The sequence below is a fragment of the Octodon degus genome, unplaced genomic scaffold, assembly GCF_000260255.1.
Source record: "Octodon degus isolate 3935 unplaced genomic scaffold, OctDeg1.0 scaffold00018, whole genome shotgun sequence".
Lineage (NCBI taxonomy): Eukaryota > Metazoa > Chordata > Mammalia > Rodentia > Octodontidae > Octodon > Octodon degus.
Genome location: NW_004524594.1, coordinates 1831118 through 1858268, shown reverse-complemented (window position 1 = coordinate 1858268; position 27151 = coordinate 1831118). Strand labels below are relative to the sequence as shown.

Sequence of the window (27151 nt, the reverse complement as noted above, 5' to 3'; positions counted from 1 at the left end):
AGGAAGAATGTATGCAATGTGTTAATTATTGAAACTGTCCTACCGATTTGATTTGAAACTGTCTCATTGCTATTTGTTTATCAATAAAATTATGGGGGAAAAAAAAAAAAAGAAAGACACACAAAAAGCACAAATGTAATTCAGACAGCTGCTGCACTAAGCGTGTCTTCTCTGTGCCCTGCATTCTTTGGAGCGCTTTACACAGCCTGCTCATTTTACCCTCACGGCAGTGTGGTTGGGTGAATAGAAGCACCCCCACATCATAGCACAGACGGGGGTCATAGAGGGACTTAACCTGCCCAGGGTTACCCAGCACGTGGCGGAGCTAGGCCAATGCCAGGTCTGGGGCTCCCTTGCGTGTAACTATTGAGCTGTGTTGTGTCTCCATAAGGACTGGGAGGACCTAGCGGTGCTCCGAAATTTCAAGGAGGAAAGGACTGAGGAGGTGTTGGTTACACTGGATACAGGGGGCAGGTGGGCAGCTGGCTTTGGAGCAGGTGGTGCAGCAGGAGTCTTTGGAGGTCCCAATCCCAGGGTCAGGGTCACAGCCTGATCACCAGCCGAGCCCAAGAGTCCCGCACTTTCCCTGCAGGAAGAAAAGAAATAGGAGGAAATGCTGCGCCACCTCTCCCAAAAATAAAACCTGAGCACAACTCAGACAGGCTGGGACCTGAGGAAGCCAGAGGCCCAATGCTGAGTGCACCAAGGAGAGGGAGCGGCCGAGAATCATAGCCAAGGCTGCCGTGGGCTCCAGCTGGGACAGCCTTCCAGCTGGCCCAGGCTGCAAGGCAGCTCTGCCGGGTTGGCCTCTGGGCCCTGTTGGAACCTGGGCCTGGCCTGAGCCCAGGGCAGCGCCTCTCACATGGAGAAGGTAACTGGTCTACCTGGGGCCTTGAGCCTCAGGCACAAACAACCCAGAGAATAGGTACAGCAGCCCCTATCAGGGAAGGGTCAAAGGAAGGAGGCCAGCCAAATGGAAACTCTGCCTGGGGCAGGAGAAGCTGGTCCAGGTACAGGATCCAGGACACTCCTTCCTGGAGCTCTGTGGCACAGGCGAGCACCTCCACCTCGGGCCATTAATTAGCTCACTGACATTACTCCATTCACCCATGTAGTCAGACAGTCAGCAAACATCTGAGACTTCCAAGCTAACTACACTTCAGAGATACGGTTAACAATTGGGTATAGCAGGACAGAGGCGCAAATCCCCAGCCGATCATAAGTTACACTAAGGAATTTGGGTAACTTATCCTCAGGGCAGTAGGGAGTCATTGACTGTTATTGAGCTGGAAATTCCATAGTCACGGTGGGGTTTTAGATTCTTTATTTTTCCTTTTCCTTTTTTTTTTTGAGACATGGTCTTACTATAGTTCAGGCTGGCCTTGAACTCATAGCAATCCACCTGCCTCAGCCTCACGAGTGCTGGGATTACAGAGACATTAGGAACCGTTATACTTGGTTTAGATCTTTCTTGATCCAACTCCAGAGAGGGATCAGACTTCAATTCGTGGACTCTTGTTCATAGATGAGAGCAGGAGCCAGCCTGCTCATCACTACTTGCAGAGCAGGGCACATAGTAGGTGCTCAGTATGTACTGCGCAAATGCATGGACGATCGACAAACAAGTGTGACTGGCACTTGGTTTCCAGTGTCCTGAGCTATCCTGCTGGGATCCTCCAGCTGCTGCATATTATGGGCCAATGTCTCCAGCAGCCATATTATGGGCTGCCATGCCCTTGGGGATGCCAGTCACAGCTAATACCAGCCCTGGGCGGCGGCACTCACTGCCATGGCTTCCTCCTGCCGAGACAGAGCCTGGCACCTACTACTGGGGTTGGGCCACTGCACAGGGGCCGCCTGGTCAGAAGATGCCAGGGCTGGGCCAGGAACCTGGGGGACCAGGATGTGCTTGCTGGTGTGAGAAGGGGTGCAGAGGCCTAGACTACTGGGCTAGATGCTGTAGTGGGCACATGGCCTCTCCGCACCTGCTCTGCAGAGGCAGCCCCTAGCTGTGCCAGGCAGCCCATGCTTTTCCCTTTCCAGGGAGCCCTGGCACAGACAGCTCAGCTTTCCCTTCAGCCCCTCCTGTAGTCCCAACCCCAGGCAAGCCAGGGCTCCCAAATCTTTTTTTGCTGTAGCGCGCATGATTCAGATCCAGGCAGTGGCTTGGCCCAGTCAGGCTTCAGTTGTGCCATCGTGTGAGATGTTGCGTGTGTTTATGTGAGACTGGGACCGGGATGATGTCTGCATGAGTGGGTGTGGGATGATGTCTGCATGAGTGGGTGTGGGATGGCCACACATGTGTGTGAGCACGCATATTTGTTGTGTTTTGGGTCTGTTATTTGCTGTGCTGGGGAGGGCACTTGGGGCCTCTAGCAATCTCTGCAAGCCCCTGCCACTGAGCCATACCACCAACCTAGTGTACATATTCCAGTGGTCCATTTGATTCCATTTGATGTCATGGTAGGGTTTGTGCTCATGCTGGATGGTGTCCACCAGGTGTGAGTGCGGATGCGAGAGTGTTTGCACAAGGCTGTATGTGAGATGAGCTGACCTCATCCCTAGGTGGGTGGGTCTACCATTGGGTGCTGTCAGACACACGAGATTCCCAGTATAAGCAGAGCCTCCCAGCCCACACCTGTTGCATGTGCATCTGTGTAGATGTGGGCGGGCATGCACACACAGACACCCCTCCACCTTCGCGGGCTTTAGCTGTGTGGTGGGCAGTTCAGCAGGGGGGAGATACAAAGCCTCAGCAGCCACCTTTCTGGACCTGTGGAGTAGGACAAGAGAGCAGGCTGGGGTGTAGAACAAGGCACCTCCCAGCCCTGGAAGGCAAGAGAGGGCTGCACCCCTTCGAGGCCCAGAGAGGCCAGGACCACATTCTCTGAGGACTAATTCACTCCATCCGCCCCTACTGCCCCCGCTGCCCTATTTAGGTAAGGACACAACTATAACCAGTGAGAGCTGAAACCTAGAGGTAACTCCACCTGAACCTGCGAGACATTGAACTGGGGCTTCCTGAGTCTGAGTGCAGGGCCACCTCCTCTGGCCAAGAGTCTTAAGAATCTAACTATGGGAAGTCGAGTCCAGGGTCTTCGATGGTGATCTGCAGAAAGACAGGGAGCTCTGATGACAACTTAAGACCCAGGGCCATCTCCTATCCCTGTTGTCTTGATCCTACCCCTCCACACACACTGGACATAGCAGTGACTCAGACCCGTGGTCCTGCAGCTTGAAATGGGAGCAATCTTGGAATGACCATGAGGCGGGTAACCATCCGGGAATGTGCGGGTCTTTGTGTGGGGAGGAGCTGTCTGTGCACCCAGCCTGCAGGGGCAGGAGAGGGGAATGAGAGGGGCCTTTCCCCCATCTCTCCCCAGGGCTCAGTGTCTCGAAAGGAATGTTCGGGCTCGGGATTTCCCACACCCTACACCCCACAGCTCAGCCCGGACCCACGCTGGTATCCTCCCTCTTGTCCCTAGCACAGGCTGAATCAGCCTGAGGGGCAGTGAGGGGTCAGAGGCGAGGGATGGGGTGTGGGTGCCTAGAAGCTGGGTGCCTGCGGTGGGGCAGGGGGCGCACTGGAGCTGCTTCAGCTGGGGGACCCTTCTCCCCACACCTCAGCAGGCAGCCGAGTCCCCAGAGCCTTGCTGTAGCACGGACCCCAGTGGTGGGCTTCAGGGTGGGCACCGGGAGGAACCAGGGCAGTCTCATACCGCCCGGGGGATGTCTCCTCTCTTCCACAGCGACAGAGACCAGCACCCCTTCCCCGACCCCAGGAGTGCGCCCCTAGTGGGTTCTTGGAGGAGGGTCGGGAGAAGAGCGGCGAGAGGACTGGAGAACCCAGGCTGACGCACCCCTCCGCGGGGCTCCTGTCTGAATCCCTTCTCCTCCTCTTGCTCCGCCTTGACGGGCAGGGGGCGGGGCCGGGCCACTGATAAGAGTCTTAGGGCGCCGTGGGAGCCTGCGGTTTTGGCCTCTGCCCCCACACGGAAGGGCAGCAGGCCAGACCCGGGAGACCCAGTCCCCCACCCCCCGCCTCTGGCTGCTTAAGGCTGGGACCTTCCTCCTCGCACCTCCGGAGTCCTCCGAGGGCGGTGGTTCATAGCCTCCTCCCATTGGCGGATAGCAATGACCAACGACCATACGAGATTCTGGCAGAGGGGCGGCACCGAGCACTCCGGGGTTAACCATTCCTGTGCTGTACCGGGCTGGCAGGACCCGGATGACCCTCTCACTTATAAAGCGCGGGAGGGCAGGCGGGCGGCTGCTCGGTGGTGTAGCCCGCAGCTCTGCGACCCCGGGAGCAGGGGACCTCGTTTCCACACGAGTGGAGCCGCCGCCGGCTGCGCGTGGCGGCCGAGAAGCTTATATTGGCACCTCAGTAGGAAAAAATCTTTAACGAGGAGGGAAACAAATCATAACGTTTCCTTCTCTGGCTTCCCACCCCGTTGTCTGGAAAGGCACCCCTGTTGAAGGCTCGAGCCCTGTCCCCCCTCAGCATCAGCCGGCCTCTCTGAGCACGACCCTCTGCCTGTCTTGGACTCCTGGCTGCCGACTCTCCACTTTCCATCCGATAATAACTGAACCCTCAGAGTGCGCTGGAATGAGGATGGGGAGGGGGGACCGAGGGGGAGAGGGGGAGGTCTGAACCTCTAGAATGGGCTTTCCAAGGATGGAGGAAGTGGGTGCAGTGGGAGAAATGGGGACCACCCTGGAGCTGCAGGAAACCCTGCCATCAACATCCTCAGCTCGCTGTGTGACCCTGGGCGGAGGGCTTCCCTCTCTGGACCTCACGTTAGTAACTGGGAGGTGGACCAAGAACTTTCTCAGGTCCGTTGTACCTCTGTGCTAGAACCGCTGCGTTGCTAGATGCCAGCCACCAGATGGAAGCTTCGACAAAGCATCTTGAGGGCGACGCTGCCACCAGGGATGAGTCCACCACCCACAGCGCCCCAGAAAGCACCGAGCAAGGGAACCTGCGTTTCTCGGTGGTTCCGCCCCACCACTGCCCCTTGGCCGCCCTCCCCTTCCCCTTGGCCCGGCTGCTCTTGGAAGCTTCATCCTGCTGGGCTTTGGCTGCTGTTTCCAGCAGGTGGGGCGGGGGCTTCTCCTCAGAGCCGGGGGGTCGGGGGGAGGGGCGTTGCGCCGAGCTCCCTAGCAGATTCCCATGGGCGTTCCCAGAGGGGTCTCTCCCGTAGAAGCTGGTCTCCAGAGACCCAGCGGGGGCGGAGGGTCTCTCCTCTCCCAGGGCCCCGGGAAGGGGCTTGGCACGCTCTTATCGCCTGAGACACAGCTGCTGGAGGCACTGACTCACCCTCCCTCCCCGCAGCCCCTGACTTCAGGAAGCGCCCCCCGCTGGGCCAGCCGCAGAACTGGGTGCAGCCCACACAGCTGGCCTGGCTGGCTGCAGATAGGGGGAGGTGACCCACAGCAGGTTTCTGTTGGGGTCACAGGTGTTGTAGAGACCTGTTTCCCTAGACTCCTGCAGCCTGGTGTGACCACTCCCAGGCATTGGTGAGAGCTCAGGCTCATGGCCTTGACCTCAGGGTACAAGATCTAGTCCCTTTACCTCCGTTTATTTTGTTTCTTCTGGGCTTTTGTTGTTGGTCGTGGTGTTGGTTTGGTTTGGTTTGGTTTAGTTTATTCAGACAAGGTTTTACTACACAGTCTAGGCCTTGAACTCACTATATAGCCCAGGCTGGCCAGAACTCGCAGTGATCCTCCTGCCTCAGCCTCCTGAGTGCTGGGACACCCTGGGCTAGTCCTCTGCCTGGGTTTAATAAGCTGGTGAAAAAACACAGACTGTGGCTCAGGGATGTGACTGGAGAGGGGAAGTCTGTGACACTCCCGGAAGTGCTAGCCATGATTGTGGAGACTTCCCTGCTCTACCCAGGCCTCAGTTTCCCTGTCTGTCAAGTGCAGATATGTGCTTCCTTATCTCACTGGGCAACTGTGAGGATGGAATGAAGTGATTCCAATTCAAGGAGCTGGGTATTCAAACTCAACGCATCAGGCACTGGTGGTAAATTGTGGATCTTTATGATGATAAGAATTAGCAGTGACCAAGCTGGGTGTGGTGGCGCACACCTGCTATGTCAGCACTTGCGAGGCTGAGGCAGGAGGACTGCTGGGGGTTCAAGGCCAGCCTGGGCTACCTAACATGACTTTATCTCAAAACAAAACACAACAACAAAGTTAGATCTTAACTGTGTGCTAGGTGGGAATCCAGAGTCTAAAGCAACCCTGCCCTCCCTTCCACTCCACCAGCAAATTCACTCTTCAATCAACAATGAACAGACAACAGTGACCTTTTTATTTTTTTCCCCAATCCTAGGTATTGAAACCAGGTCCTTTCTCTTTCGAAGCCAATGCTCACCACTAAGCTACTTCCCCAACCCCCCCCCCCCTTTTGGCAGAACTGGCGACTGAACTCAGGCCCTTGAGCTTGCCAGGCAAGCGCTTATCCTACTGAGCTATCTCCCCGGCCCCTTCCATTTTTGTTTTGAATAGGGTCTTGCTAAGTTGCCCGGGCTGGCCTCAAACTTGCCATCCTCCTGCTTCAGCCTCCTCCTAGCTGGGATTACTGAATCCCCACATCCAGCCAAGATATAATCCTTTAGAAAGTGAAAAAAAAAAAAAATAGCTTATAAGCACCTACTGCATGTCAGCTCCCAGAACACTTCATGAACATCTGCTGAGTAAATACTATGTTCCAGGGCCTCAGCTAATGCTTGGTATTAATTGGTTAAATCCTTGCCACAAACTTAGCAGGTACATACTATTACTGGTCCCACAGTACGAGAATGAAATGAAGCAGTTTAACCTTTTCAAGATCACAGAAACCAAGATTTTGTCAGTTTTTTAATTTTTTTTTAATGTATCTAGTACAGGGTCTCACTACGTAGATGGGACTCGTAGTGATCCTCCTGTTTTCAGCCTCCCAAGGGCTGGGATTACAGGCATGTGCCACCATGCCCAGTCTCAGTGGCCATCTCAGCGTGCCCCAGGGGCGGGGCCAGCATGGCACACAGGATTGAACCCCAGCCGCTGCGCTCTGCCTAAACAGGCGCTTTAGTCTGCTGAGCTATTTGGCCGGCCCTTTCTAATGGTTTTTTGAGACAAGATCTCACTATGTAGTTCAGGCTGGCTGTGAACTTATTGTGTAGCACAGGCTGGCCTGAAACTTTCAGTGATCCTCCTGCCTCGGCTTCCTGAGCATTTGTTTCAATGTAACTAGTAGACAAGATTTTCAATCTTCCTAACACTAAGAAATAACAAATGTTTCAGGTAATAGCTATGTAGATTACCCAATCCAGTCATTGCACATCACATCCATGTATTGAAATGTCACATTGTACCCCATAAATATGGATAATTGGTATGTGACAAGTAAAAATGTTAAAAATACACTTTAAAATATTCTGCCTATGGGGGCTGGTGAGATGGCTCAGTGGTCTAAGGCACCTACTTAGAACAAGGTAAGCTAAGCAAAGCACAGGGACCGCGGTTCAATCCCCCAGCACCACATGCCAGCCAGCCCCGCCCCCTGGTGGGCTGAGCTGGCCACACACACAAAAATAAATAAATAAATATAAAAAAAATTTAAAAAAAAATATTCTGCCTATGACCCACTACATTGATTTCATAACCCATTCATGAGTCACCATCCAGTTTGCATGGCACTGAGGAAGCTAGAGGTGTCCAGGCCAGGGTCAGAACCCAGGAACCTAAGCTCGTGGTGTAGAGTGGCTTGGAAACTGCGTGTGGTGGTGCACACCTGTAATCCCTGCACTGTGGAGGCTGAGGCAGGCAGATTGCTAGGAGTTTGAGACCAGCCTGGGCTGTTCCATGAGTTCAAGGCCAGACCCAAGCTGGTGCTAGTGGGGAGCTTGGTGGAAACCTCAGCAGGGCAACAGGATGAGAAAGTGGCCAAGCTGGGCCTGATCCTGCCCCTCCCCCTGCAGCACTTCCCGGAGCAGCTGGACCACTTCGTGGAAAACATGGATGACTTCTCCAACGACCTGTTCAGCAGCTTCTTCGATGACCCAGCACTGGACGAGAAGAGCCCCCTGTTGGACATGGAACTGGACCCCCCAGCACCAGGCATTCAGGCCGAGCACAGCTACTCGCTGAGTGGGGACTCAGCGCCCCAGAGCCCACTGGTGCCCATCAAGATGGAGGACACCACGGAAGGTGAGAAGTGGCAGTTCCCTGGGTGGCCCATGCCAGAAGGAACCTGAGACCCTTGGAGGCGCCACCTAGCAACCCTCTCAGGGTATGGCACCCTGTAATCCCAGCTCCCTAGGAGGCTGAGGCAGGAGGATCCCAAATTCAAGTCCCACCTAGGCAATTTAGCAAGACCCTGTCTCAAAAAAATTTTACGGAAATAATAAAAAGGGTGAGTGATATAATTTAATGCAAAGGCCTTGGGCTCAATATTGTGCGCACACACACACACACACACACACACACATGAAGAATGGAGACTGAAGGGCCAGCCCTCAACACTAAGCCTTATCCAACCCCTTCCCTGGCAGAAGCATTGAGGACTACTCCCCACAGGGCTGGGAAGCTAACAGGCCTTGGTGTGCTTCATCCGGGTACATGCACTAGCTGCTGGATGACACTGAGAGAGTTTCTTGACCTCTCGGGCCTCTGTTTCTTCAATTAAAAAATTTAAAATTTTTAAATTTTAAAGGTACTTTGAAAGAACCAGGCAGGATGAAATATATATAGCTGAGGCCCCCCAGCTCAGAACCCAGCGCATGACAGGTACAGATCAATCACTGGTGTCTGTTTCCCTTGTGCACCCAGGAGTCCTGTTAATACTCTGAGCTGCTGCTCTTCGCCTGTATGCGTTTGTTCATTGTCCACCTCTCAGATGGAGAGAGCCACGGTGCCAGTCCAGTGACAGGCCTGGCTGAGGAGGCCTCTGGGTGCCCGGCCTCCGAGCCCCACCAGGACAGGAGGACGGCAGGACACTCTGGGGCTTTGGCCCAAGCTACTGCACTTTATGAGGCCTGCAGTCGTGCCCAGGGAAGGGAAGGAGTGGGAGGGGCCTCCCCTGCCAGGTTCTCCATCCACTCTTCTGGGCAGGCCCAGCAGCCCCTCTGCCACCCGGAGCCTATTTTAGGGGGCCAGGGACTCACTGTGCAGCCCAGGCTGGTTTAGAACTAGCAACGATCCTCCTGCCTCAGCCTCTGGAGTACTGGGATGGCAGGCGAGTGCCACCATGCCCAGCTCCTGCCTATTTTTAAAGCAATTTGTCTGTGGGCCTTAGTGGAGGTAGCTTACAGGAGGCCTGTGGCCCTGGAAAGCCCAGCAGGGTGACCTGAGGCTCCCAGCAGGTCGCTGACCCCTCTCCCACCCACAGTGGCCCCAAAGCCCTCTGGCCTTCCTCTGTGCTGCCCCACAGCAGGGTGAGGAAGGAAGACCTCCAAGTCCCTGACCGTCCTGTGAGTCCTGTCTCTCCATTGCCGCTCCGTTTTCCTGCCTCAGCCTCTTGCACGCAGCTGGATGATTTGTTTCAGCCCCTCCCGACTCCCGGCACTGGGCCTTCCCCAGGTGCAGAGACATCTTTTAAAAAATCACTCATTCAGAATTGCACATGAAGGCATACTGAGCCTCATCCCAGTGCTGTGAGAGCAGAAGCAGAAGGGCAGGAAGTTTGAACTCTACCTGGGCAATTTGGGGAGACTCTGTCAAAAAAAAAAATTTTTTTTTCTTGTCTTTTAAGGCAAAGTTTCACTATGTAGTTGAGGCTGGGCTTGAACTCACAGCGATCCTCCTGCTTCAGCCTCCTCAGGCTGGAATTATAGGCGTGTGCCACCGTGCCAAGGCTGTCACCCAGTCAGTCGGGAGGGATCTGGCTCCAATGTCCCGAGGCAGAAGATGTCCTGGCCTCTTGGGGTGCACACTGCCCCCCCAGGGCCCCTCCTGTTCCCTTCTCCCCAAGGGAACCCTAGCATCTCTCCTGGGGTAGTGCTCACAGGCAGGAGGGGCTGAGCACTAGGCTCTGGGAGTCCCCTGAGCCTGGGTCCTGCCGCTTCCCCCAGACATAGAGCACGGAGCATGGGCGCTGGGACATAAACTCTGCGCCATCATGGTGAAGCAGGAACAGAACTCGGAGCTGCCCGTGGACCCGCTGGCTGCCTCCTCCGCCATGGCAGCCGCCACCACCATGGCCACCACCCCCCTGCTGGGCCTCAGCCCCCTATCCAGGCTGCCCATCCCCCACCAGGTGAGTCTGAGGGCTGAGGGAGGGAGGGCCCAGCGGGTCGGTGGGACAGGAGGCCACTGTGACCCTCACACAGAGGGCCAGAAGTTCCAGAGCAGTCTCTGGGACTCTGCTTCCCCCTTGGCTACCCATTCGCCATGCTGTGATGGCGTGGGCCACAGCACCCTCAGGGTGCGCTGAGGCCCCGTATGTGCAGAAGGCAGGGCCGGGGTCAGTCCAGACCAAGGTCTCTGAGGTGGAACCAGCCCAGGCTATTTCCCAGCAGCCAGACAGGGCGGTGCACATCTGTAATCCATGCACCGAGGAGGCTGAGGCAGGAAGCTCACAGTGAGTTCAGGGCCAACCTGAACTTTATCTAGTCAGGCTTCTATGGCCTACCCACAACAGGACAACCTCTATGCTGGCTGCAGATTCAGTAGGGAGAGGTGGCCCCCAAATCCAGCTCCTGAAACCACTTACGTGCATGTTGGTGTCACCTATGTGCAGGCGCGTGTCTTCCTGAAGAAGCTGGAATAGGAATAGAAATGTAAATACGCAGTAAACATGTAAATCAGATCCACTGAGTCTTTGCCTAAAACCCATCAGGGGCTCTCACTGCTTCCAAGTCCTTGTCTGGCTTCTGCTCTGACCTCTCCTACGGGTCGGAGCTGCAGCCAAGGCATCCCTCCTTCTGTGCTATTGTCTGCCACATGCCCAGGCACGGGATGGCTTCGGGATGGCGGCACTGGTCACCTTCCCATTACCGGGACAAAACATCCAACACCCTCAACTGAAGGGAACAGAGGTTCCAGAGGGTGCAGTCCATGGTCAGCAACTCCAACACAGAAGCCCTGTGGTGGAAGGGTGCTGCAGAGGGAGGCTGCTCACCCTAGGGAGGCAGGGAGTGGGAGAAGGGCGGGGCCGGGACAGAATGCATCCAGGCCACGCCCCCTGGGCCGCCTCCTCCAGCCGGGCCCCACCCACCTGCTGATTGCAATGCGCCCATCCTCAGGTGGATCCACTGAGGAGTATAGCGCCCAGTCACCCTCCTGAAGCCCACCTCTGAGAACATGACACTTTTAGGGGACACTTTAGAACTAAACCATAGAGCTAGATTACCTTTGGTTCTCCAGGCAACCCACATACCAAGGCCTAGGTAACCTTCACAGCACAGGGTCGGCCTCCACCCAGGAGGCCACAGGAAACCCTCCTGCTCCTAGCTGAAGTTCTGAACGACACTACTTGGTCACATACTGCCCTCTTAGGTGTGGCATGAGCGTTTGCCTCTGTCCCCTCTGGGCTGTGTCCAGAACCCCAAGCGCAGCCACGCCCTTGACTGTAGGGCAGATCTCCAGCCTCAGGCAGGAAAGTGGGACCATCCCAGGGACAGCGGATGGACTTGGACCTGTCTTCTCTCAGGCTCCAGGAGAGACAACTCAGCTGCCAGTGATCAAAGCCGAGCCCCCGGAGGTGAGCCAGCTCCTCAAAGTGACACCAGGTGAGTGTGTCCCCAGAAAGGCTTTTTTCCCCTCAAGTATCAAGCAGACAGCATCTTCTGCCCTTAGCTAGCCCACCCCATTCTTGAAACTCCCCTGCTGTCCCCTAAACATTCTCTCTCCTCCCACCCCTACTTAGTCTCCATTGTCCATGCTCCCTCTCTTCTTCCAGTCCCCCCTTATTCAGTCTATGACTTCCATCATTATACCAACACCCTTTCACCCCTTACAAACCCTCTGCAATCCACTCAGTAACCGAAGCCCACCCATTGTCCACTCATCCAACCACTGTTTAAATATCACACTACTTATCCATCCAACCGTCCATCTACTCATCCCTCCAACCATTAGTCCATCCATCCATTCATCAGACCATCCAATCATCCCACCACCCATCCATCTGTCTATGCATCCACTCATCCATCCATCCATCCACTAACCCATCTGTCCATCCATCTGTTCATCCACCTGGGGTCCATTAGGCAGCATCTCCCAGTCCCAGGCACTGGGGAAGCAAAGAAAAGACAGTCCATACATCCAAGTAGATCACAAAACTCCCCAGGGTCACAGACAGCCTACCGATGACCCAGAAGTAACATGGGAGTACTGATGGCAAATCCTCAGAGAGTCTCGGGAGTTCATCCCAGACCAGCCAAGGAAGAAGGAGACACAGAGAGTTGGTGTTGGCCAGACACTGAAAGGGTAGCAGAATATATCGAGTCCCGGGAATACATTTCCCAAACACTGATGCAGAATCTATTATGGGGCCAGGGAGACAGCTCAGCAGCATAAGTGCCTGCCTGGCAAGCACAAGGTCCCAAGTTCAATCCCTGGTACTGGACAAAAAAAAAAAAAAGGAAAAGAAGAACAAGCCAGGTGTGTTGGTGCACACCTATAATCCCAGCACTTGGGAAGCTGAGGCAGTAAGATCGATGCCAGTTTGACACCAGTCTGGGCTACAAAGTGAGCTCAAAGCCAGCCTGAACTGCATAGTGAGACCCTGTCTCAAAAGGACAAAAGAGAGGAAGGAAGGAAGGAAGGAAGGAAGGAAGGAAGGAAGGAAGGAAGGAAGGAAGGAAGGAAGACAAGATTCCAGCATCTTAGAAACCGGGGAGAGGGGCAGACCCCACCCCTGTGGTACCCACACCAAGACACAGGCTGCAGGGAGCTGGGCCTCAGTGCTGTCCTGGGCCACAGAGGGGCTCTAATGTGACCCCAGTGGCCCAGGGCCATTTCCTCCATGCTAAGCTGAACACTCTGAACACCTGCTGTCTCAGTCCTGTCCTCATGTCCTCCCTGCTAACGCGATCCCCTCTCTTCCCAGAGGACCTGGTACAGATGCCTCCGACGCCCCCCAGCAGCCACGGCAGCGACAGCGACGGCTCCCAGAGTCCCCGCTCACTGCCCCCCTCCAGCCCTGTCCGGCCCATGGCCCGCTCCTCCAATGCCATCTCCACCTCCCCCCTCCTCACTGCCCCACATGTAAGGAGCTGGTGGGGGGCATGGCCCCAGAAGAGGGAAACTGAGTCAATCCCCATAAGGCATGATTGGCAGGATGGTCAGGGTACCCCAAGTCTGATCCCCACCTCATGAAAATTTTTTTTCTTTTTTTTTGTCTTCTTGAGACAGAGTCTTGCTCTGCAGATAAGGTGGGCCTTGAGCTCACTTTGTAGCCCAGGCTATCCTCAAACTCCTAACGATCCTCCTGCCTCAGCCTACAGGCGTGTACCACCATGCCCAGCAACTCATGAGAATTCATACCTCAAATTTTGGTCAAATCTGGCCAGCAGATGAAAGTGATAATCTTGTAATCCTGTCTCACTGTGACAGAGAAACTGAGGCAGAGAGAGAGAGCCCCCCCCAAGGCCCACACTGCTGCAGTGCTGGGCCTGGCCTGGGCATCCGGGGCCCCAGGGAGATGGCCCTGCTGAGCTCCCGGCACCCTGACCTGGACCTGCTTCTGCCACTGGATGGGCTTCAGCCTACCCTATTCAGCGGAGGAAATGGGCTGAATGTGCAGGCAGTGACTGACAGCCCTTGACTTTGAGCCTAAGGCTGCCTGGTGCCTCAACCCCTGTGTCCCGCTCCTTGCAGAAATTACAGGGGACATCCGGGCCACTGCTCCTGACTGAGGAGGAGAAGCGCACCCTGATTGCCGAAGGTTACCCCATCCCCACCAAACTGCCCCTCAGCAAGGCAGAGGAGAAGGCTCTGAAGCGGGTGCGAAGGAAAATCAAGAACAAGGTAGGGGCTACGCAGGAGCTGGACCCACCCTGGGCTTTGGAGGCTTCGTGGTGGGTATGGCCTGGGCCCTTCTGCCCCACGTCGCCCCCGCCAGCTAGCAATGTGTCCTTGTAACTGTCGCGGCCCCTCCCTCTAGATCTCAGCTCAGGAGAGCCGCCGTAAGAAGAAGGAATACGTGGAGTGCCTGGAAAAGAAGTAAGGCTTCCTGAGGGTAGCCTGCTATCCTTGACCTCTTCTGCCGGCCACCAGAGCCAGGCAGTGCAGGGACCAGGGTGGGTGATGGGCAGGGTGAGCCAGGGGGCTGCTCTGAGCTGTGCCCAACTGCCCCCCCCCAGGGTGGAGACATTTACATCAGAGAACAACGAGCTGTGGAAGAAGGTGGAGACCCTGGAGAATGCCAACAGGTGGGTGCCGCTGCCTGGGTCCCCTGCCTGGGGCAGCCTGTACAGCCCCCCTGCTCTGCACAGTAGGAGAGAGGGGCATTCCAGACACCCCCACAACCAGACCCTGCAACTGGGACCACTTATGTCCTGCCCCACCCGGGCTGCCAAGGGACCTCACAGATAGGTAACGGGCACAGCTGCTGGGCTGGTGAGATGCATGTAGGAGGTTGGACAGAACAGAAGTGTCCCACACGTCACCCCCAAACCAGCAGTCCCTGGTGACCTGTTAGAAGTGCAGATTCTCTTCAGGCACAGGGGTACACACTATGTAATCCCAGCATTTGGGAGGCTGAGGCAGGATGATCAGGAGTTCAAGGCCAGGTAGGGCCACACAGAGCAGGACCCAGTCTGAAAACAAGAAAAACAACAGAAAGAGGAAGAAGGAGACATGGAGAGGGGCTGGCAAGATAGCTCAGTGGTCTAAAGGGCCTGTTTAGGTCAAGCTTAGGCAAGTGTGCAGGGACCACAATTCAAACCTCAGCACCCATGCCATGCCAGCCCCGCCCCCAAGGTGGACTGAGGGGCCCACAAAAAAGAAATAATAATAAAATAAAATTTTTTAAAAAAGAGAGAGAGACATGGAGAAAGAAAGTTTGGTTCTTATAGTCCAAGTCAGGTGGACTGAATCAGAACCTACTGCAGTAGAGCCCATAATCTAGGTTTCCTTTTATTTGTTGCCACATCGGCAGTTGAACCCGGGCCTTAGAGCTGAGCTACCTCCCCAGCCCTTTTGTTTTGTTTTGCTTGTTTTCTGTGACAAGGTCTTGCTATGCAGTAGAGGCTGGCCTTGAACTCACTGTGTGACCCAGGCTGGCCTCAAATTCTCTTCATATCTCCTGCCTCAGCCTCCAAGTGCTGGAATAACAGGTGTGCGCCACCATCCCTAGTTTTTAAAAAAATTAATTAATTTGGGCTGGGGAGATGGCTCAGTAGAATAAGCACTTGCCTGGCAAGCACAAAGGTCTGAGTTCAAATCTCTGGTTCCGCAAAAAATAAATAAATAAATAAATAAATAAATAAATTTTATTTATTTATTTATTTATTTTTACAGTACCAGGATTGAACTCAGGCCCTTGTGCTTGCCAGGGAAGCACTTATTACACTGAGCCATCTCCCCGGCCCTCCTGGTTTATTTTTGAGAAAAGCTAAATTGCCCAGGCTGGCCTCAAACTTGCAATCCTTCTGCATCAGCCTCGCAAGTAGCTGGAATTACAGGATCCAACTACATGCCCATGTGGACCCCAAGTTTGTTTTGTTTTTTTCTTTTTTGTCCTTTTTAATGTGTGTTTTTTTTGTTTTTTGCGGAACCGGGGATTGAACTCAGATCCTTGCGTTTGCCAGTCAAGCGCTTATCCTACTGAGCCATCTCCCCGGCCCCTCTTTTTTGTCCTTTTGAGACAGGGTTTCGCTACACAGTTCAGTCTGGCCTTGAGCTCATTTTGTAGCCCAGGCTGGTCTTGAACTCAGTGTGATCCCCCTGCTTCAGTCTCCTGAGTACTAAGATTACAGGTGTACACCACCACACCTGGCTGTTTTGGTTTCTGTCTGTAGTAAAATCACAGGCTCTGGGGCCAGGGAGATGGCTCAGTAGAAGAAGCGCTTTCTTGGCAAGTGCAAGGGCCTGAGTTCAATCACCGGTTCCACCAAAAAAAAAAAAAAAAAAAAAAAAAATCACAGGCTCAGGGTTGGCCAGATAGCTCAGCAGACTAAAGCATCTGCTTAGGCAGAGCACAGCAAATGGGGGTCGATCCCCGCGAGCCGTACGAGGCTCGCCCACAGGGCATGCTGAGACAGCAATTGAGACTGGACGTCGTAGTGGTGCATCTGTAATCCCAGCGCTTGGGAGGCTGAAAACAGGAGGATCGCTTGGAGTCCAATCTCTGTAGTGAGACCCAGTACCAAATACATAAATAATAACAGGTTATCTCACAAGATCATGTGGAGACTCAGAGCGCAATTCAAGATCCGTCGTGGTGCTTGGCATTTCCGAATGCTCAACTCAGAATGTTAGTTTTCTTTTTCTTTTTCTTTCTTTCTTTCTTTCTTTTTTTTTTTTTTTTTTTTTTTTTTTTTGCGGCTCTCGGGAATCTAGCGCTTTCCAAGACGGCGCTTATGCTGCTGAGCCATATCCCTGACTCTCTTCTTTTATTATTATTCTGAATTCCTGATGGAGCCCAGCTGGGACCCTCACGTAGGTCTTTAATAGGTATTTGCGACAGCGATGCCAATGAGACAGCCAGGTGTACAGCTGGAGCCCAACACCCTAGGAAACTTTCCCTCCGGCCTTTGACCCCGGCTTCTCGCTGATTGGCCAGGATAACTCCTGCCCCGCCCCCGCCATCGTGGGGCGGAGCCTTCACGACTCCGCTCCACCGCCGCCTGAGTTACACCCGGGTCCTAGGAGCTATTTCTCCACCTGCTGTTCACTCTGGGAACTGCACCAGCCAGGCTGCATGGAGAAGATGCCGTGCTAGGAGGAATACCCTTAGTTAGCAGTGGAGATTGATGTGGAAATCCATAAGTAAACGAAGTGCTGTGGGTGTTGTGCGCACAGTAAAAGCACCAGTAAAGTTAGCATAAACAGTAGCTGCCACGGTCACTTCTGCCGCACGTACATAAAATTGGTGTTGCTTATGGGACCTATGTGCCAGGCCCGATGCTATGTACATCCTTCTTTAGGGGTGCCGTGGGGTGCAAAGGAGGAAGGTCAATGCATCCATGGCTAGGGTACAAAAAAGAATGCCAGCAGCTGTGGTGCCTCACACCTGTAATCCCAGCATTGGGGAAGCGGAGGCAGGAGTATCGCCAAGTTCAAGCCTAGCCTGGGCGACTTAGTGATTTAGTGAAGCACTATCTTACAGTAAAAAAAAAAAAAAAAAAAAAAAAAAAAAAAAAAGCTGGGGAGATAGCTCAGCAGTCTAACTGCCTGCCTGGCAAGTGCAAGGCCCTAGGTTCAATCTCTGGTACTGCATGTCATGCCAGCCCCGTAATCAGGTGTGGTGGTGGCATACATCTGTAATCCCAGCACAGGGAAGGCTGAGACAAGAGGATCACGAGTCTGAGCTGTGTCGTGAGACCCTGTACCAAATAAATAAGAACAAAGAAAAGAATAAAAGGGAAGAAAAGGCTGGCCTTGCCGGCTGCATCCCAGGGCGCTCCAGGGCTTCCCAAGGTAGCCATGCCACACTGCACAGGAGCCAGCAAAAAACAGGCCCCTGATACTTAGGCCAGACCAGAAATGACCCAGCCCCTGGAGAAGGCCCCGGAGGCCCAGCCAGGTCATGCCTTCCCATGACCATTGTGCTCTCCTCAGGAACCTGCTCCAGCAGCTGCAGAAACTCCAGAGCCTGGTCACCAGCAAGATCTCCAGACCTTACAAGATGGCAGCCACCCAGACAGGGACCTGCCTCATGGTAGGTGCTGCCCTACCAGGCCAGGGACCCTCTTCCCACTCTTCCATCTGCCTGCTTTCTGGAGTGGAGGCACAGCTCCAGGGGCTTGTGGTGTCAGGGGTGATGTCACCTGGAGAAACTAGTCCCTGCAGAGCCTTTGTGATGGAACTGTCCCAGTGTGGCTGTATGGGTGACGCCACTGAACCCAACTAGGAACAGGTCCCTTGGGATTGCTGCTTCTGCAGATCTATGGAAAGAAGGGCTTGGGGAGACGCAGGGAGTATGGATGGGGGGTGGGGCTGAGGAAAAGCCTAGAACCCAAAAGAAACTGGGTGTGGTGGTGTAGGCCTGTGACCCCAGCACTCTGGGAGGCTGAGGCAGAAGGATCTCAAGTTTGAGCTCAACCCAGGCAACTTTAACAATTTAAGAGACCCTGTCACAAAATATAAAGGGCTGGAGATGTAGCTCAGTACAAAGGCCCTGCATCCCCCGTACTGCCAAAAAAGAAAAGAAAGCCATGCTGTGGTCTGGCCTAGGGCTCTGCTCACACACAAGTTTTAGTTGGTGCTTCTAGGTGCCTGGGCTCTTGCTGAGTTTGACACTGGGCCATCCGTCCCCTGGTGACAGCCACATAGACCTCCTACTCCCTGCTGCTTCCTAGCACTGCCCCACCATGACTGGGTGGCCAAGCAGTGCCTCCTGCAGCACAGCAGATGGGGGATCCCAGGTCCAGGGGTGTTGGCTTCGGGAGCCACTTTGGGCAAAACTGAGGCTCCTGGACATGCAGTGGTGGGGGAGCCCTGTGCCCTTCGCACCCCATGGGTCACGCTGCCTGCCATTGTCCTGACCAGGTGGCAGCCTTGTGCTTCGTGCTGGTGCTGGGCTCCCTTGTGCCCTGCCTTCCTGAGTTCTCCTCCAGCTCCCAGCCTGTGAAGGGAGACTCTGTGGCCGCCGACAGCATCTACACTGCCAGCCAGAGTGAGTCCTCCCTGTGGGTGGAAGCCCCACTGAAGAGCAGGGCTGTTTAGGGCTGGCATCATCTCTTGTCCCGCCTTAGTCTGCAGATGGGAAAACTGAGGCCCAAAGAGGGTCTGTGCCTCTGGGGGGCTGGGGTGGGGGCTAAGAAGGATGTGTGTGCCTGCCCAGAGCACTGTGTTGAAAGTTGCCTAACGCTTAGTGATGTCCACCCTGGACACAGTGGCTGGGCTCAGCTATTTGCTGTCCCCAGCAGGGCATCGTGGTGGATGCCTAGAATCCTAGCAATCAGGAGGCTGAGGCAGGAGGATTGCAAGTTCAGACCCAACCTGAGAGGCAGAGGCAGAGGCAGAGGAATGTCTGGGCCGCCTGTCTGTTTCCTGGGAGCCGGATCTGACCTGGGGTTGGAGGAAAAGGAAAGAGATGGAGGCCAAAGAGGAGAGGGGAAGAGGGGGCATCCGGAAGGAAGACGGGCTTCGAGGAGGAAGCGTTGGAGAAGGGAGCGGGGGCAAGGTGACAGTCACTCCCTGGGCAAGTGACAGCCCAGAGCAAGAAAGCTTAGAGGGGTGAGTAGTGGGATGGAGGCCTCAGAGCCACCCATATGTGTCCCTGAGGCCAGAGACGCCAGGGGAGTGCAGGGGCCATGGTGGGGCAGGAGCAGGGCAGGGCCACCGGGAGGGGTGGCATCACACTGCTGAGGAAGGAGATGGCCTCTGGAGGAACTGGCTGCTGGGGTGGCGCCTGCACGATTCCAGAGCCGCCTGTCCTTGTCCCAGCTGGGAGATCAGGGCTGGATCTGCATTCAGTAAGGACAAGGAAGGGACCGCTTGGCTACCTGGTAGCCTGGGCCCGGCCACTTACTCTGAAGCAGAGACCTCATTCCCCAACCAGGTGTGGTGGTGCACACGCATAATCCTGCGTGTGGAAGGCTGAGACAGAGGAATCCACACAGATTAGAGGCCAATCTGGGCCACCTAGTGGGTTCAAGACCAGCCTGAGCTACCTAGAGAGACCCTGTCTCAAAAAACAAGCGAACAAATAAAAAAGCGTGCCATTCCCCAAAGTCTATAACATTACAATAACTTTTTTAAAGTCGCCATGGTAACTTTCTTTTTTTTTTTTTGGTATGGGGAATCAAACTCGGGACCTTGTGCCTGCCAGGCAGGTGCTGTGCCACTGAGCCACATCCCTGGCCCTTCAGATCGCAAAAAAATTGATCAAGCATAAGGGTCTACCATGTGCTCAGCCTACAGATTCCTGTGAATGTTTTCCTTCCATTGGTTTCTAGGTTTTGGCTTTGTTTTGTGGTTTTTGGGTTTTTTTTTTTAATTTTAAGGAAGCATCTGCAGGGTGTACTGGGTCTCACTCCTAGGTTGGACCCTTAGTGATCCGTCTGTTTGCAGCTTCCCAAGAGCTGGGATTACAGGTGACCACGCCCGGTCTCAATCGCTGTCTCAGCGTACCCAGGGGCGGGGCCAGCACGGCAGGTCCGGGTCCATACTGGTTTCTCTGAAGGGCAGACTTGGGCCTAGCTGGAGAGCAGACTTATTCCAGGGCTCTGAGAAGTGACTGGGGTGCAATCTGAACTCAGCTGATTGTTGGGGTACCCACCTATAATCCCAGCTGCTTGGAAGGCTGAGGCAAGAAGATCCCATATTGGAGACCAGCCAGGGCAATGTAGTATGATTCTGTCTCAAAATAAAATTAAAAAGAAAAAGAACTGGGATGTGGCTCTGTGCAGAGTACCCAATCTACAAAAAGAGAACCAAAGCAAAAAAGAACAGAGTTCTTGGGTCCCAAAGCCAAGTCTTCTGATTAAAAAACGGTCACTTTCTGAGCTGAGCAGATTTGATCCCTTGACCTCGGTTATGCATTTATGTGACATCAGGATAGCCTTAACGTCCCCATTTCCCAGCTCAGCAAACTGAGGCTCAGAAAGGGTAAAGCAAATGTGCGACCAGCGGAGGAGCTGGGGTTGGGATCAGGCCCGAACAATAGATCGTAGAGCTCTGTCCCTAGCAAGGTGCATCGCAGGGTGCCCCCGACACCTCACTGTCCCTCTCCAGTGCCCTCCCGGAGCCTCCTGTTCTACGATGACGGTGCCAGCTCGTGGGAGGACAGTCGAGGCGCGCTGCTGCCCGTGGAGCCCCCGGAAGGCTGGGATGTCCCGCCTGGGGGACCCGCGGATCCGAGACCCCAGGACCCCCTGCAGCGCAACCACCTGGACAGCACCCACGAGACAGCCAAGTACCTGGGCGAGGCCTGGCCCGAGGGTGTCGGGGGCAACGGCTCCAGCCCGGACTTCTCCCACGCCGAGGACTGGTTCCAGGACAGGTGAGGACAGCCTGGTGCGCCCCCGCCTGGCCCGAATGGGTGGTGGCAGTGACACTTATCAGCCTTGTGCTTTTGCTCCGCAGAGACCTGGGCCCCAACACCACCCTGCAGCTCTCCTAGGCCCTGAGACCAGGACACAGGACGCACCCCTGGCCCACAGAGGACTTCTCATGACCCCTGGCCGATCCCACTGCACCCTGTCCCCCAGGAGACGGTCCCCTCCCCGCAGCTCCCTCTCCCTGTCCCTCCACAGCCATCCGTCCTCAGCGAAACCACTCACTGGCCAGTGCTCCTCACTCGAAAGGACCACAGGACCACTGCCCCACCCCATGTACAGACCAAGAGCGGAAATTGTTTGTAAATAATGAACCTTATTTTTTATTATTGCCAAGCCCCTAAGATATTGTATTTTACAAATCTCCCTCCGACCTCCCCCTCACTTGTTTTATATTTTATGAAGTTAGTGCGGGCTTCGCAGCTGACCCTGGGCCAGGGCAGAGGGATAGCACCCACCCCTTGCCTGGCCTTCCCCTGTTGCTGCCCCAGCCGTGGGCCTTTTAATTGCTAGACCGCTTCCTCTACCGCTCAGCTCTTGCTTTAAGAAGGCAAAATTTAAAAAAAAAAAAAAAAGATGCAGCATCAACTGCCGACTCGGTGTCTTTCTTAGTGGGGATGAGAAGGGTCTATTTGTTTCATTTTGGTTTTTTATTTTGTTTTTGTATTTTTGGTTTGGACCCGAGATGATCCTCCTGCCTCAGTGACTCAGTGTTGGGATTATGGGCATGCACCCCACGACAGCAGTTTCTTAGTTTTTGTATACTTTGCTTCACTTGGATTAAAGGCAAGAACTTCGGAGTAAAAACAAGTAGATCCAGGGTGGCATCCCAGCTTCTCAGGAGACTGAGGCAGGAGGACTGCGTAAGCCAGGGAGTCCCAGGATAGTTTGCTTGGACAGCATAGTAAGACACTATTTCAGAAAGAAAAGAAAAGAACAGCTCGGCGTGGTAGTGGCACACTCCTGTGATCCCAGCACTCAGGAGGCTGAGGCAGGAAGATCGTTGTGAGTTTGAGAGCAGCCTGGGCTGCAAAGTGAGCTCAGGACAACCTGGATCACATAGTAAGACCCTGTCTCAAAAAGACAGAAGAAAGAAAAGGGCCAGGGAGATAGCATAAGTGCCTGCCTGCAATGTGCAAGGTCCCAAGTTAAAGCCCCAATACAAAAAAAAAAAAAAAAAAAAGAAAGAAAAGAAAAGAAAAAGGATAAAAGAAACAAAGAGCAAGGGTGGTGGCACACACCTGTAATCCTAGAACTCTGAGAGACTGAGCCAGGAGGGTTACAAGTTTGAGCCCAGCCTGGGCAATTTAGTGATTCAGCAAGATTCTCCCTGAAAGAAAGTAAAGGGCTGGGAACGTAGCTTATGTCATAGGCCACGGGTTTAATTCCCAATAGTCTAAGAAAAAGAAAAAAGGAAAAGAAAGTGTATTTGTGTCCTGGAGTTGCCCCTTGCTAGCTGTATATGAGAAAATAGAATTCTAATTCCAAGATTCCTTGGCCCCTGGTGTACACGTGGTATTTAATCCCTTCTCCTGGGGACCAGGGAGATAGCTCAGTTGAATAAGCGCATGCCCGGCAAGCCCAAGGGCCTGAGTTCAACCCCCAGTTCCTGCAAAAAAAAAAAAAAAAAATCCCTTCTCCAGTACTCAGCGACTTGCACATCATTATATTACCTTTTTTGGTGAAAGAAAAAAGATTCTTCGGGTGGAGTTAGGATTCCCAGTCAGCTGATTTCAAGTGCCTCGCAAAGGAAAGTGAAGCTGGGCGGGCCTGGCTTCATCAGGTGAAGACCAGTCTGCAGAGGGATCAGCCCTTCCTAAGCAGAGCGCGCGCCCCCTGCTGGCGGTGACGCAAACAGCCCTGACACGTGCAGAGGGGAAGCCTCAGCCGTGGCGGGCAGCTCCAGCCCCTGCAAGCGCCCAGCCTCAGCCTAACCGGCCCCCAGGATGAGACCTCACTACTTGTCCTTTGTTACTTACTTACTTACAGGTACGCTTTTGCGGGAACATAACGTTCGCATCCATCACAGGGAACACGTGTCTTCCTCTTGTTCCCACAACCCTTCTCGCTTCCCCATTTGCGAAAGCGCTCTTTCCATTCTTCCCTCCGTTCTTTTTTAAGTCCCCTTTCCCCTTGCCCTCCGCTTTGATCACTTACCCTGTGCATTGTCACATCACAGAAACAGTACCATATTTAACCTTGTATGTCCACTTTATTTCACTTAAGATTGCGGTGTCCGGCAGGGGCGAGTGCTCAGCGGCATAAGCGCCTGCCTGGCAAGCACAAGGTCCGCAGTGTGATCCCCAGTACCAAAAAATGCCAAACTGTGGTCTCCAAGTGCATCCATTTTCCTACAAATGACTCAAGTTTGTCCTTCTTTATGGCACAGTTGTATTCCATCTTGGGTAAATACCACACTTTCTCCTTTCACTTCCTGATGGGCTAGTCATTATAAATGTGCATGTGTCGCTGTGGTGTGACACATTTAACTCCTTCAGAAAGATACCCAGCAGGGGACTAGCTGGGTCGAATGGAACCTCTAGTTCCCATTTTTTGAGGAATCTCCACACTTTTCCACAATGGTTGTACCGTCTGCTCTCCCACCAACAGGGGAGAAGGGCTTCTTTTTCCCCACAGCCCCCAGCATGCTTTACTGGTTGACTTCTTGGCACGTACTGAAGTTCAGATGCAGCTCTACAAAGTCTGGACTTATCCAGCTGCCTCTGGCTTAGATCTGGCTGCTGTGCTCAGCTCCTTCCTGCTGCTGCCTTTGAGGGTGAACCTGTTGTGCCCCTGTGGCAAGATGTTCTGCTCCTGGACTAGCTGGGTGGAACTATCCTCTTCACTCTCTGCAGGGATTGCAGCTGCAGGGTTACACCTCAGGCCTGTATGCCAGGCCTGGGCTGTGTCGCGAGAGTCAGACTGGGGATCAGGGAAGTCCCACTGGAAGGGGCACGCGTGTTTGGAGTGGGTAAAGAGCAGTGCAAGTGTGGCACTCCCAGAAAGCCAAAGAAACAATGCTCTGCACGCTGCCCAGGGCGCAGGTGCAGAATGACAGCGCCCAGGAGGCTGAGGCAGGAGGATTGCAAGTCTGAGGCCAGCCTGGGTTGTTTAGCGAGACCCTGGGTCAAAATATGAAAATAAAAAGGGCGAATGCTACAGCTCAGTGCAGAGGCCCTGGGTTTAATCCCCAGTACCAAAAAAGAGAGAGGGGGCAAAAAAAGAAAGAAGGGAGGGAGGAAAGAAAAAGTGGAGGAAAGGCCTGAACAAAATAGCTGAGAATTGTAGAAAAGGAGACCAAAACCAGAAGTACATCTCCCAAACGAGAAGAAGTAGCTTCCCCAGGGCGAGGAAGAGCAGAGGGGAAGTCACTGTGACCTTGGCAGGAGCCACTGGCCTGGGAAGTGACACTCTACCCTAAGGCAGAAAAAAAAGTGGAGGCTCAAGGACTGAAGGGGGGAGACAGGCAGCGAGCCCAGCTGTTTCCAGGAACTCACCAGGTAGCAAGTGGAGGGGATAGTAGACAGGATCAGTGGTTTGGACCCGGTGTGGGGTGTGGTGGCACATACCTGTAATGCCAGCCCTCTGGGAGGCTGAGGCAGGAGGATGGCAAATTCAATCCCAGTTTGGGCAATTGAGTGAGACTCTGTCTCACAATAACAAATTAAAAGGCACTGGGAGGGAGCTCAGGGTAAAGGCCCTAAGTTCAGCCCCTGGGAGAGGAAGGGAGGGAGGGAAGTTGGTGTGAGAGTTACATCAGAGACAAGGGGCCAGGCTGAAATAGGCACCCAGAAGGACAGGAGGCAGAGCTGACCTTTGGTGTGACCCTGGTAGTTTGCTCACTTTCTTTTTTTTTGGCGGAACCGGGGATTGAACTCAGATCCTTGCGTTTGCCAGTCAAGTGCTTGTCCTACTGAGCCATCTCCCTGGCCCTAGTTTGCTCACTTCTTTGGCAATTTTTTTTTTTTAATGGAACCATGGATTGAACTCAGGCCCTTGTGCTTGACAGGGAAGCGTTTATTCCACTGAGCCATCTCCCCAGCCCCTCTTTGGCAATATTTACAGGGTATCTCTCGGACACATGGCACTGGGAATCCTGGAGCCCAAACAACCCAGATGCTGGCATCGAAGGACCTGATGCCTCGAATTCTCTCTCTGTTCTGTTTTGTTACTTCACTAGGTCATTCAGTATGGCCTTAGTTCATTATGGAGCCCAGACTGGTCTCAAACTTGAGGCAATCTTTCTGCCTCAGCCTCTCGAATACTGAGTGCTGGGATTACAGGTGAGCACTACCACACCCAGCCTCCCTATTTCTACTGAAAGATTGGGCTCGGGGTGTGCTTTCCCTGGTCACCGCCCTAGGCCCTGCCCCCTGAGGTTGCCATCCCAGCCTGGTTGGATGCAGGGTCAGTTCCCTCCTGTGAGTCACCCTCTGGCTGCCCAATCCTACTCTGCTGACACAGCACAACCTTTGTCACACATGGAAACCACAGCCAAGAAACAGCATCCAGGACATCCATGTGGCAGTAAGAGTGGGCTCCAAGGTCCCTGCAGCACAGGAGGGCATGGCCTCAGCCTGACTTGACCTCTCCCAACTCAGTGTCCCTCCCCATCTGTACTATCGCACCACCCTTCACAGAGCCACTACCAGGGGAAACGAAGGCTCGATGCAGGCATGATGGCACCCAACTAGTATGCAGCACTCAGAAGGCTGAGGCAGGAGGATCACCTCACATGTTCAGGCCCAGCCTGGGCTACACAGTGAGTTCAAGACCAGCCCAACTGCACACCAAGATTCTGTCTCAAAAACCCAACCAATCAAACAAAAAAAGCCCCCTCACCTATCTAGCTTTCAAGGGCCCTGTCCAGAGCTGCCTCACCCAGGGGCCCCTCCCTGAGACTCCAGTGCTGTTGTTGATGGTTTCCTGGGCCTTCGGGCACCCACCCCTTCACCCCTAACAATAGCTGACGACTCATTTGATCCTCCCCACAGCCCCAGGGCGGTAGATATTATCACTTCCTCCCTTACAGCTCAGGGAAATCTCATTCAAGTGACTTAGTGGTTCGAGATGGCCCAGGCAGTGTTGGGCTAGGATTTACATCCAGGCCTTCTTCCTCCTTCTCTTCTTGTTTGTTTGTGACAGGAACTCACTATGAGCTTCCTGCCTCCACCTCCTGAGTGCTGGGATGGAAGGCGAGCATCATTAGCGTCCGTGGACAGGCTTTTCAGAGACAGGAGTTGCCAGCAGCGAGTCTGGCTCCTCGCAGACCGTGGGTGTTGATGGAGGGGTTGGGGATGAGGACACACAGACTGGGTACCTGCGGCAGAGACCCAGCAGCTGGGAGGAAGCCATCCAGGAGCCTTCTCGAAGAGGTGGCTTTGGAAGGCACCATAGGGTTTGAAATCCGTGAGCAGAGCTCAGATGGAAGCCACCTGGCCAGTGCTGGAGGGAACTGGTATCAAATGTGGGAGGGTCGAGGCAGCGTACTGCCGAGCTACAGTGCAGGCGGGGTCAGGCGCAGCCCCGTGATCTCTGCACACGCGAGGCTGGAACAGGAGGATGGCTGAGAGATCCAGGTCAGCCTGGGCGACACAGCAAGACCCTATTCAGAGTCTGAACTGTGAACAGTACCAGAGCTGAGTTCACCAGGGCCTAGCCCAAAGTTCGCGTGACAAGAAGGGGGGGATAAGAGGAGCTGGATAAGAAAGGAGTCCCCGGCTTTGACCTCCCAGGCTCTACTGCCCCCACATCCAGCGGGGCCCGTTTTCGGCTGGCACCGAGCTCCGCGCTGGAGAGTGGCGCCTGCTACCCCTCCCAAGTTCAAGTTCCAGCTCGTGCTCTCAGTTCCCAGCCGGCCAGCTCTGGGCGTTGGGGCGGCTCCGAGCGCCGCGGCGCAGACTGGGTTAAGCCGGCGCCCTCCGCCCCTGCCCGCTCCACCTGCCCGCGGACGGCGAGCGCCGAGTCGCGGTGGGGGCGGGGGCGCGGCG

The 27151-nt window shown here is 54.3% G+C and overlaps 1 protein-coding gene across 1 annotated transcript in view; it reads left to right on the top strand.

The window, feature by feature from the left end:
- Creb3l1 (cAMP responsive element binding protein 3 like 1) overlaps positions 1 to 21739 on the top strand; it is a 33824-nt gene extending 12085 nt beyond the window's left edge. Inside the window, exons 2-12 of the mRNA XM_004627003.2 lie at positions 7971 to 8199; positions 10062 to 10246; positions 11642 to 11720; positions 13043 to 13200; positions 13813 to 13962; positions 14099 to 14157; positions 14298 to 14366; positions 17719 to 17818; positions 18649 to 18775; positions 20839 to 21106; positions 21190 to 21739. Of these exons, the coding sequence (XP_004627060.1) occupies positions 7971 to 8199; positions 10062 to 10246; positions 11642 to 11720; positions 13043 to 13200; positions 13813 to 13962; positions 14099 to 14157; positions 14298 to 14366; positions 17719 to 17818; positions 18649 to 18775; positions 20839 to 21106; positions 21190 to 21226 (1461 nt within the window). The 3' untranslated portion in view covers positions 21227 to 21739. The remainder of the gene's footprint in view (positions 1 to 7970; positions 8200 to 10061; positions 10247 to 11641; positions 11721 to 13042; positions 13201 to 13812; positions 13963 to 14098; positions 14158 to 14297; positions 14367 to 17718; positions 17819 to 18648; positions 18776 to 20838; positions 21107 to 21189) is intronic.
- The last annotated feature ends 5412 nt before the right edge of the window (positions 21740 to 27151 follow it).